At 37.3% G+C, this 12,819-nt stretch overlaps 1 protein-coding gene across 3 annotated transcripts in view; it reads right to left on the bottom strand.

The window, feature by feature from the left end:
• Window positions 1–12,819, bottom strand: part of CTNNA2 (catenin alpha 2) — a 440,210-nt gene that overhangs the window by 37,654 nt on the left and 389,737 nt on the right. For all 3 annotated transcript variants that reach the window (XM_062640068.1, XM_062640069.1, XM_062640070.1), the window contains one exon: window positions 6,052–6,203. In XM_062640068.1, coding sequence (XP_062496052.1) covers window positions 6,052–6,203 — 152 coding nt within the window. The remainder of the gene's footprint in view (window positions 1–6,051; window positions 6,204–12,819) is intronic.

The raw sequence follows: 12,819 nt of genomic DNA, 5'->3' as shown, positions 1-12,819 counted from the left end.
ATTCAGGATAATGGTAACAGGAAAGAGAATGACAACAGCTGTGAAGAGAAATCCTCACCTTAGTGGATACCCATCTGCCTCAGTGTTAACCTAGGGGGCCAATCATTGCAGAAGAAATCATCCATGCTGGCATTTCATGCGTGGAGGCAACGTCAAGTTTGCTAGCACAGGTGCTAATCATTGCCAGTTGTCATTACAGCTCTGTCTTGAAGATGCTCAGTCACTAGGAACCGGTCCAAACTCTCTAACGTAATGCAAAGAAGTCTTTTGGCTATATTTATATTACAGTCCAGTTTCCAATATGAAGTGCACATCACTGTAAATGGAAATCGACTGCTTTGCTAGCTACATGCCGAAGTGCACATGATGGGGAGAGTAAAACACAGCCATCTTCATTTGGTTTAAAGAGTATGAATTTGATGCTGAGCACTGGAGGAAGAAATAACCAAGTATGACAGTATGGTAATGAAAGTGAGGCTGCATCTCGGAAGAGATACATGTACAAATAGTTTGTATAGCAGGATAGACAGGAGATGAAGTTTAGGTGAAAAAATTAATTTATGTTTTCTCTACTGCCACAGGAAAAAAAAAGAAAAAAAAATATTGGCACCCATCATTCTAATGTCCAATGGTCTTGATTTCCAACCACCTTTAATCAATTTATTCTCTCTGCTCAGCTGCCTGAGCTCAGCATGTGACTTTAAAATATGCCATAAGCAAACCAGCCACTAAGAGAATCATACAACTCCCTGAGAAAAGAAAACATTTCCTCTCATAGGGCTCAGCTTTTCATCTGCCCAGGCTTTATTGTGAAGAATAGGAACAGGGTGGCAAGTTTCAGCCCTTTCTTCCAGCTGTTTTTTCCCCATCCTTCAAGTCCATTCAACTAGCTGGTCATTGTAAAACCACTACCCTTCCCCCTACCATGTATACTCTTCTTAGTTTCTTTTTATTTCTTTAAAATAAGACTGTAAAAGATAATGTGCAGCCCTTTTCCAGGCTTTCATAGGCAAGATTTGGAGTAAAGGCATATTTCTTAGAGTATTACATCTCAACACTGTAACTGGTAAGGACGTGAGGATGCCTCTAGAAAAGCTAAAATACTCTGAAAATTCAATGTTTCAGGGATTTATTCTTAAAGAAAGATTCAGGAAAAAAGCATTGCTGTTGCTGCCTGACATTCATAACCTCAAAATTTGCGTGATCTTTAAAAGACTGAAACTTAATGGGCATAGATGTTGAATTTGGAGAAAATGTAGCACAAACCAAAATGACAAGTTAAAGGAACTGTTAATAATGTACTACAAGCACAAGAAATCTCTGTGTTCCCCCTTTGTACATGTGAGATCTAATTCAAAACCAACTTTCAGATTCATTCTCTTGAGGTTTTCAAGTGCAGTGAACTTAACACCCTCATTTTCTTCCAAAAATAGCTACAGTTTTCATTAAGATGCAGGACAGTAGTTATCTCTATGCTTCCATTTCAAACCTCTTGCACACATTTCACTCTTGCATCATTCGTTTTATCTGATCTCTTACAGATGCAGCCCATATTTAATAGGGTCTCCTATTTGTTTAGACACCAAGGTATAAAAAAGGACCATGGTATTTAAAACCTAGTTTCCAAGACAACGATGCCTGGAACTTAATTTATATGAGCTGAAAGACCAAAGGACTGAATCAGTCTTGCAAACACCTAAATCTATGGTCATACAGACATAGGAAATGCAGATTTGAGATTGAAGACGGCTTCCAAACAAAACTCTGACAACCACCAGTGGCTGGAGGAGCTACAATAATTTTCAAAACTAATAGTTTTTACAAACCCATTGAGTTAGTAGAAAAATGGACCATTTTCATAATTTAATCTGTAGTGCAGGCTCTAAAGGACTATTTTTTTTCTAATACAGTATCTCTAGTACACATAGAGCACATTCTTCGGTTCATTCACCTAATTCAGATGAATTCTCCCAGTAAAGAAGAATCTTGCACAACCTCAGATAAATCACCCAGTAAAAATAGACTTTCTCTTGAAAGATGCATACTTTAATATGAATTTGGTGACTTTCAGACTTCAGTCATTGAAATATTTTAATTTTTCTGCTTAAAATATCTTTGTGGCTGCTGAAGATCTTGCTGTGGACAAAATACCTCCCACTGATATAATTTTGAAATTGCAGTATAAAAACGTGAATTATGGATGCACAAGTCATAAAATGGCATATATATGTGGATTATAAATACTATTTTCTTAATAGTTTACCAATTCAGATATATTTGATAATGATAGAAACTCCACTATGCTATAGTGCTGTATGCACTTAAAAATTATAAGAATTTCAACATTATAAACACCAGGTCAAGATAACATTGTCATGAAAAAAAAACCTGAAAAGGCATTTCCCCATTTTTTACCATATAAACATCCTCTAATTCTAAATGTTAAGGAGAAAAAAAACCCTTTATAATGCACTTTTCTATTCAACTCCATGCTATTCTGTATTTCTGTTTTTGTACAAAGGCAGTTGCAGCCTGAGTGACTCAGGTGCTGTGAGCAGCATCTGAGTGGCAAAGTCAGAGAACCTCCCTCACAGCAGGTCTTCAGTTGTTTAATGACTTACATGAAAATCCAACACCTTAAATTCAACCCGAGAAGCAATAAGCAGTCAACGTAGACAATGAACCTCGAAACACCCTTTGGAGATAAGGCATTTGTTAAAAAAGATGATGGGATTTTATACCAAGTGTAGTTTCCAGACAATCTGAGATGTAGCAGCACTTTGGTTGCCACCACAGTGGCTACCCCATGGGTGATCATGGCTAAGCCTACATTAATTGAAGACCATACATAGATGCAAAAAGATGGGGCTGAGGAATTCACATTTGCACTACTCTCATTTCATTTTATTCCCTTTGCTTTAGTCTTCTCCCATGGACTAAAAGTCCCTTAATGATATAAGTGGAACATTTAAGATGCTCCTAGACCACTTCTTCGAGGATCAAAGAATCAAGCTTATATGCTCTAACATGAACTAAAACAAGGCAAGAAGGAACAACTGGAAATTGCCTTCAAAAGTACACCCTTGATCCCACCAAATGGAACACTAAGGCTAATGTAGATTCAACTAATGGCAAAAACACCAATAGCAAAGGCTGCATGTGAAAAAGAGACTGGCCTTAGAGATACATAAGAATGAGAAAAGGTGCCATTGTGATTCTTCCTAACTGTAGAGGGGCTTTCTGCCTAATAACTGAATACCATAAGTAGCTAAGAAAAAAAAACAAAGTGTAATTTGATCCCTATGCAGTAATAGAAAAGATGTTGGAACTAAGTTATTATTTTCTATCTTATTTTTAGGTTTTATAATTATACTCCTAAATTTACTTATACTTCCTAACTTCTGCAAGAGATTTTTTCTTCTGTATAGACCATAATGATAGTCCTCAATGTAAAAATGAGTCTCCTTTCTCCTCCAAAGGGACAATAAAATATCCCCTTTTCAAGGGAAAAGAGAAGCACAGAGATTATCCCCCTCTCATTCAGCTTACTAAAAGTAATAATACCAACAAAATTTAATTTAAAAAGTGCTTTTAGTTCCTCTATGGAATAAGGGAATCATCTCAGATAAATTCAATGTTTCATGGCACTCACATGAAAAATTACTGCCTGAAAATAATTGTTTGTGCCAGATGCCCTAAAAAGTTTGGAAGCAAGGTTTTAGTTTTCCCCCCTTTTTTTTAATAATTCAGCAAAAGTTTTTACAATCTGAATTAAAGGGGTGCATGAGATTTGATAGATTATTAGAAAGAAGCCTAAACTCACTCCTTTATAGTTTAACACCTTCACCCTTTAATCATTACGTTTCCATGAGAGATGTTCAGATGGGAATGCTAAGAAGCGTCTCAAAATGAAATTAATTTTGTTTTCTACACAAAATAAGGTTCTGATTCAGCAAACTTTGGTCTGTGTAAGTTTATATATGTGGATTTTCCCAGTTAGCTCACAAGGATAATGAGTCCCTTTATGTGCTTTGGTTCTCTGCCTGGGTAAGGAGTACTACATTTAGCTCCATAAATGGATTAATTGTCAGAATGCAAAACTACATCTTCCTAATCTGGGTAAACAGAATTCATTAACTCATATCACACAAGGAGCGGGATACAATGTAGTGATACAATGGCAAAAATAAGCTGGGATGTTTCTAAGGAGCCTGTGAAGCCTGCATGCCGATCAGCTTTCCAGGCCAGTGGTGAGCATAACAGCCAAGATAGCAGTGAAACAGGTGAATGCGCCTCCAGGATTTAAAAAGGTGCTTTGTGGTTATCAGGAACATCCCACCCAGTATGGACACTCTGATGGCAAACTCTCCGGAACAACTCTGATGTACAGGGAGGTGCTAGAAGGCAGAACTGCGTAGGAGATGGGAAAGCATGCATCTATAGCAGATCCCGTCTGATAACTGGCTCAAGAAGCAATTTCAAATGACTCATGAGAGACTATAAAAGACTAAAATGTACTTAGAAGTGGTTCTTGTCCTAAAAAAAGCTTGGAAACTGCTGTAAGGAGTAAGGAAATGGATAACCAAAGGAAAAATGGGTTTCCTTTACCATGCAGATCTTTTGTTTCCATCTCAGACCAGAATTGTTCCAAATACCCCAATGCTGCACACACAGGAAACAGGAGTTGTTTACTTCCACCATCAGTCATGACTGATGTCTCAGGCAGTTCAGGCTACTTGAGATTAGTGCTGGGTATGGGAATGGAATTTACGTTTCACAGGTACAAGATTAAGCCTGTCAAAAGCTTGTTCTGTAAAGGTTAATATATAGTGGCAGATGGCTAAAATGGAGCTATTTTGGAGTGCTCCAGCTGCCTGAATTACTACATCAGGGCCATAATACACTCGCAAACACAAGTGTATGTTACCTGTTTGCTCAAAGGGATGAGTTGTTTTAGCACTGTTATTTGCGTTTTAAGTTTTCTCTGCAATTTTCACCATAGGTTTATTTGCTCGTGGCTTTCACTGGGGCAGATTCAGGCTAACTTGTGTTTCAAATAAGAGTTCCAATTATGTGGTTAGAATAACATAATGGTTTGGGTAGGAAGGGAGATTAAAGGTCATCTATTTCCATTCCCCTGCCATGGGCAGGGACCCCTTCCACTAGAGCAGCTTGCTCCAAGCCCCTGTGTCCAACCTGGCCTTGAACACTGCCAGGGATGGGGCAGCCACAGCTTCTCTGGGCACCCTGTGCCAGCGCCTCAGCACCCTCCCAGGGAAGAGCTTCTGCCTAAGAGCTCATCTCAGTCTCCCCTCTGGCAGGTTAAAGCCATTGCCTCTTGTCCTATCACTTGTGCCCTTGTAGAAAGTCCCTCTCCAGCTGTTTTTTTTTTTTATTTTCTTGTTATTTAGTTTTGATTTTTTCTTCTTTATTCTTTGACTGCAGACTACACTGCAAAACAAGACACAGCTACTCTCACCATAATGATGTTTTTCTGTGAGTTTTTTTTATTAACTTATTTGTATGTTGTTTTTAGAAGACGCCTAAGCAAAATGAAACAACTGGTTAGTCGACACTGAAATGACACATTTGTTACCTCAGTAAACATTCAAAACCATCCCTGCAGAGGCTCACTGGAGCAGCAAGACAATTTATTTATTAATCTAGATTTTAACCACACTTACCTCACATCCCAGGTAGCAGACATACATTAGGAGAAAAAAACCCAAAGCAACAAAAATCTACACAAATGTGAAGATCTGAGCAAAATATTGCTATTACTATGGAAACAGTAATGAAGTTTGCATCTATTGGCAGCTGTGATCAAATCTTCTCCTAGGTAATTAAGAAATTAATTGTGGTTCATCTCCTCACTTCTTTCCTTACAAATTCCTTTTTGCTGCACATAGTTTTGTTTCATGCTTGTTTCAATATCAAGCCTGTCTGGCTTATTATGAAAAGATGTTGATTCCAAGAAGCTTTCATATTCCTCTCATCCAATTAGATACTTTCTTGTAAGTCCCAACTTTCTTTCCCCGGTGCTTTACATACCCTTATCATCAGAACAGCTTTCCTGATGTCACGAACTCCATCATAAACCAAGCGGGAGGCATCTATGAACTCATTCTCTTCAAATGGCTGTGGGACATTCGCACTCAAGGCTTCAATGGCAACCTCAACTTGTTCAGCAAAACGTGGCATAACTAGATTAACCAAAATGAAAGGCAGGAAGATTAGACACCTTCTTTTGGAGGATTTTTCCCCTGTCCTTGGGCATAAATATTTTCCAGTAGACATGGTGCTAACTGTTGTTACAATTCCGAGAGCTAGGAAGGCCCATGGCATGGATTTGTACCAACTCTACACATGCAGAGCTTTGGCATAGTTTCTTACAGCATGAAAATAGCAACCTTTATATTCTCTCCTCCAATTGCACAACAAAGAATTTAAAACTTCCTTTAAAAGTGTGATTTACGAAGACTGCAAGATATCTGAGCTATCAGTAAAGCACATTTAAAACATTTACAGCTAGGAATCTCATTTATTATGTCTGTGTATACACATATATGTTTGTTCACATACACAGATGAAAGAACAGATCTGTACCACTGATGCAGATAATGCTCGGTAAGTGCTAGGGTTATATTGGAGAAAACATGGGAAAGTGACAGCAACAACATATATAAAAAAGTAAACATTAACAAAACATTGGTAGGCAGAGGGGAAACACTTTAATTAGAAAAGAAGTTTGAGAGAGCTGCAAGTTTCGGAAAGAGTATTAAATGCATATATCAAATTATCTTAATTAAGGGAACACTTGAAAGCGTAGTAGAAGACTAATATAATTGCATAAGGAAGTCTTTAGCCTGAAAATAGAAAAACAATCATTAAAAATACAATGAACACAAGTAAACATAGAGAATAAAAGAAAATTATTTAGGGTCATGGGGATAAAACAAGTAGAGCTAGAAATGCAAAAATGACAATAAAAAAGGAGGCAAAGAAACCCAATATTTAGGATCCTTCAATTTCTGTTTAGAATGTCCTAGCTAGCAGAGGTGATCAAATATTTAATATAATTAACAGTAAGTGCAACAGATCTGAATTAGGAAAGGGCAGTTTGGAGAACATCTACATAAACCTGAAGAAATGTATCTATTAAATATGTTTTCAAGTTAACAGAGCATACTAAAATTTACTCTGAGGTTCTTAAGAAAATAATCAAAGCTACCTATGAAACATCTTGGAGAACTCAAGAAAAACAATAATGGTGGAAGTTGCAGGGATTTAGAAGAAGAAAAAGCACATACCTATTTATATGAAGGTATAGGGAATAAAAAAGGAAGAATTATAGCATATTCAGCCTAATTTCAGTACCCAGAAAGAAAATGAAACACGACGTACAGCAATTAATGTGTAATTATCTTCTAAATAATAACCAGATGTCAGACAAGTGCAAATTTGTCAAAATAGGTTGTGTCAAGCTCTTGCAATATTTTCTTTGACAGAGCAGCCAACTAGTGCGTCAGGAGAAGCAGTAGATATAATACAGCTTGACTTCGTAAGATTTTTGACGTGGCCACACATGACATTCTTAAAAGTGAAACAAGGGAAATGTAAATTAAATTACTCTAAGGTGGACATGGAAGCTACGACAAAAAGCATCTCAAGGAACAATTACCTGTGGTGCATTGTCAAACAAGAAAGATATGTCAAGTGGGTTCGTGTAATGTGTCTAATAATGTGATGTTATTGTAAAAAATGGCAAAGGTCTATCTAGAATTATTGCAATATATATATAAAAAAAAAAAAAGACTTGAGGGAACATACTGTGAAGCTGCACAGTGAGGCCCTAGTTGGAGCACTATTTGCAGTTTTTAAGTACCTGAGATTTTTGTAGCATGTGTACAAGAAACGTGAAAATTAAAAAAGCTGTGTTTTGTGGTTGTATCCAGAGATACATTTCTATGTTTCAATTGCATAATTTAGTCCAAAAAATATAATATACTACTATCTAGCAGCTATATCTGAATCATGCTAAAATACTTGAAGGAAATTCCACAAAGTCCTCATGAAAATTATTTACAGCCTGATAGAGATCACTGCTCATTTTCTCCCCCCAAAAGATGATAAAGATGCCTATTTTAGCTGAATATTGCATTTCATTTCTCTGCTTCCAATATATACTGAAAAATATATAAATAATGTATGTATAAATTATACATCTAAATCAGAGAATCACCGAATGGTTTGGGTTGGAAGGGACCTTAAAGCTCATCCAGTTCCAACCCCCTGCCACAGACAAGGACACCTTCCGCTAGACCAGGTTGCTCCATGATCTGTCCAACCTGGCCTTGAACACTTCCAGGAATGGGACACACCACAAAGCTTGCTGTTGGTGGCAAACTTGCTAAGGGTGTGCCCAATCCTCATACTATGACACTGAAAATGCCAACAGTCATGGCTTCATTGGTTCACTCAATAAGTAGTGATAGTAAATTTATAAGCATCAGGCCAAGGGGAGATGGAAAGTTACAGTATATTCATTTTGGTGAACATGAGGCACATGAGGCACTCATCCTCAACCACATGTATTACCACAGTGTCTGCCCATTGGGTGTGAAAGCTTCTTTCAATAATTTTGACCTTGCAGACCTGGCTATAATTTAGTCCTTAATTTACATTATTACAGTGGAACATTATTTGCTGTTTCGAAATGGAAATTGCTATTAAACTAGATTATGAATTGATTGTTTGCCAATTGCATTTTTACATTACTGGGAAATATTTTTGATTAGAGAAGCAAGAAAAAACATCTTAAACTAATAAGATGTTATTACTTATAGCTTCTCTAAGCGTATGTTGCCATTTAATGCAGTAAAGATTTTGGAAATTGAGTTAAGAACTCTATTATTCTCCAGTTAATGTTATTGGGCCACACTTGAGAAGCTCCATGACAGTGATGCATAGAGAAATACTTCAGTTGCATCCAAAAAACTTCCAGTCTTTCTTATCTGTCATTTACGGTACAAAGAAGGGTATTCTTACGCCAGTAGCGAAAGAGCTACAGGTAAAATCAGGCAAAGGCATAAAACCTGTATCTGGAGTTGAAACTTGCAAATGCTGAAACTTGTAAATGCACCAGAGATTGATTAATTTATTATGTACAGAGATTGGCTACAAAATTCAGATTCAGAAGCAAATCAGCACTTTGGGTGAAAAAATTTAATATACGCTGGACTGAAAAATGTGATCCATTAACATCTCTCAGTCTAACTACATGAATTAATTAGGCACCTGCATAAATGTTGACAGAATCAGGTCTCAAGTTAATAGAAACACTTCTAAGTTACTTTGTCATCCTAACAAATAAAGATTCTAAGCCTTTCTGTAGATGAGTTTTCGAAGGCATTGAAAGTAAGATCACTGCCAACAAAATCTAGTTTGAATGACTGGAAAAAAACTGGAAAACAACAAAGTTAAAATGACTTCCATTGCACCCATTGATTATTTTCAAAGATTATTTGTATTTTATCAGCCTAATAGAAAACCAGCACATCACCATGGGTGAACTCCTGCCTTGATATAACCTGTATTTCCTTGCTAACCACATTGCTCCACTCAGCTTTTCACTAAAGCTTTTCTTGTTTTTCTCTCACCCCACCCATATCTCCTAAGTTTTAAAAATATCAAGCAATTATCTATTTTCTAAATATATATTTTCTATTGACTCTTTTTCTCTAATGGCAATCAACTTGTAGTGGAATGTACTTGAAAACAGAGCTGTGCATTTGGTTTAGTGATATGGGAGCAGCAAGATCACTGAGAAGGGAAAAGTTAGGCAACAAAATTATTGAGATAAAAACATTACAAATGTCATTGTTCATATCATTAGAATGTAAAGTTTCATTAATATGCAAGATTAAATGAATGCCTAGCTAATTTAATGCACTTTTATGGCCTTATTATTTAGGAACTTGAATTCTTCAGAATCTTAAGTAGATGTGAATGTTCAGAAATGTAGAAAGGGATAATTAAGACGCAAAAATCCAATGAAGGTTAAAGTCCCTCTAGGTGCACAGGTTTCTAATTCTTAGTGGTATCAGTGGGAGTTAGGAAAGTTGTCCTGGTTTCATCCTACTTTGTATATCTTGAAAGTTAGAAATCTATGTCTTCTTTAATCAAATGGAGAGCAATAGATGTTTCCATTAGACAGTTAACCACACCTACTTTAAGAAAGCAGTTCAAGTTCAGCTAAACCAAATTCTGATACTGCTCTGCCCTTTTTGGAGAGAGTGAGGACAGATGATTGGCTCAGACTGGATGTCTGCTTTAGACAAATAAATTTGGGCCTAAATGAATCCCATTCCTGCATCAAATCCTAGAACACTTTTGTCTCTAAATCAGAAGGGTGCCTAGGAGGGTACCAGCTGAGCAAGAAGTGGCCACTTTCCATTTAAATCTCATTGGAAATGAAGGGTTCCCAAAGGTCTCATCTTTGGGGCACTTTTCTAGCCAGAAGACTATTGTTGAACAGCATCAGCAGAGCTACGTGTAAAGAGACAAGGACCTACTCAACTCTTTCTAGCATACAGGGGTTTGGATCTAAGGGAATCAACCTTCTCAAAGACCAGGGGTTGTTCTCTCCAGCCATATGGTCCTCAGATAAACCAGATGTTTGAGCTCCAGAGAAGCGACTGATCTCATACTCCAGTATACTCAGCTCTGCCCTCTGGCTATCTCTTTGTAGCTCTGCATTCATTTCAGCATTTGTAGTTGTCCTTCAGAAAGTTGAATTTCCCTATGCCGTGTTCATAGAAACTAGACACAGAATTTTAGGTGTCAATCATGAGATTGAAACAGCCCTTAAGTGGCTGTAAGAATCTGTTCTGATTTGGGTAATATTATTCAAGAATGACATGACAGTCTAAAGGTCTGAACCTCTACACTGCTGAAAGTTGAAAGAAGGATCCTTGAAAGCTACAAGCTATAGCTTAAAAATGTCAGAGTTCTGGACGAAATTTATTCCCTTTTTTAAATTACCTTTTTGTATTAATCCATTAATTTACTTAACTGAGGAAAGAACACTGTCTACTGGGTAGTTTCAGTACATAAAATTAATTCCTACGGGATATCTGACATGCTCTGCCAAAGACGGCATATTTTCTCAATGTAATTTGAAGGATGAAGAAGGAATCAAAAGTGACACCTTATTTAGCTTGAAGTGTTTGTCAAAGTTTGTTTCTAGAAGAACTGGAAATTTCTTATCAGAAGAATCTAAATATTTCAATAGATGTTTTTTAAGCCCTAGTTTCATATCATAATTTACAACATTTCAGTTGTGATTATTAGATTGCTAATTAAAAAGAAAATGCTTTATAAAACTCTACTGAACTATTACATAATATACCATAGAATCAGAGAACCATTAAGGTTGGAGATCTTAAAAATCATCGAGTCCAACCATTAACCCAGCACTGCCAAGTCCACCACTAAACCATGTCCCTAAATGTCACATCTACATGTCTTTTAAATACTTCCAGGGACGGTGAATCCACCATTTTCCTGGGCAGTCTGTTCCAATGCTTGGCAACCCTTTCAGTGAAGAAGTTTGTCCTAATACCCAATTTCAAATGCCCATAATTATGTCTGTGCTTTATGTCACTGTATTGGGTTTTCAGAGCATTCACAATTCTGCGCCCAAAGAAGCAGTCACTGATTTCTGCTACAGCTAAATACTCATTAGTAAAAATGTGAATCCTCATCAGTTCTGCATATCAAACCCTACACGTCTCACATTTGTCACTCGGGAATGAGGGAAAACAAAATTAGGGCAAAATTTGCAGCATGCTGGTTTCATTGTTATGGCACGGAAAAGGATGAAACATCACTGTCCAATGCAGGCCACCTTTTATCTTCTTGCTATACTGATTCACTTTTCCCCCTATGAAATGGTTAAAGGATAGATGCAAAATAATGAATGTGCATACACTATAGCATTTTGCAGTAAACACGGGACTTTCAGGAAGAATCAGCCTTCACTGACAATATAACTGCACCTCTGATTTAGGCACGGACTGTAAACCCAGTGTTCTCAAGGTGCCTTGAATTTATGGCCAAGTCCTGATCCTTTGGCCCATATGTGTTAAATCAGTCTTCTGGCACTTCACAAAAGGCTTCTACTTTATCTGTGGGTATATGCAACTATGAAGCATAGACATGGCAATGCAGCTCTTTCGGGAAATGTTGGATTTGCTCACATGCAGTACAGGTGAGCTGTACATTATAGAAGTTAATGACATGTCTGGAGTTATGTCACCAAGCACTGTGAGATATGGACAGAAATAAAAGAATAAAATCGAAACCTTCAAACTTTGTCCTCATTGAATTGTCACTTGCAGAAAGATAGAATGTCAGGGGAGAGCCACGGTAAGCTGCATCTGCAGCGAGGTGCCTTATGGCCAGCATAGTAGGCAATCAAATTATGAAAGGGTATATCACAAAGCATACAAAGAAGGATAACAAATGACGGCTGCAGGGACATGTGTCTCACCAATTTCAGATGTCTCATTCTCCTGCCTACCTGTGCAAACACAGACTACATTCAGTGAGCACCACCAAAATATTATTGCTACTAAACAGAGCTCCCTTCAGGTTGACGTTTCAAATAAAAGCTAGATGTAGCTCTTCAGAATACCGCCTCAAGAAAACAGTTGCATGCTGTTGGACACAAAAATGGCTTATATAACACAAGCAAAACACCCTTTCTGGCTTTGGTTATAAGTTTGTGCATATCTGGATGTAGGTGTGTGTAGGCAA

Source organism: Pezoporus occidentalis, unplaced genomic scaffold, assembly GCF_034315485.1.
Source record: "Pezoporus occidentalis ecotype Australia unplaced genomic scaffold, CSIRO_AGI_Poc_V1 ctg63, whole genome shotgun sequence".
Taxonomy (NCBI): Eukaryota; Metazoa; Chordata; class Aves; order Psittaciformes; family Psittacidae; genus Pezoporus; species Pezoporus occidentalis.
This window is presented reverse-complemented; position numbering and strand designations above follow the sequence as displayed.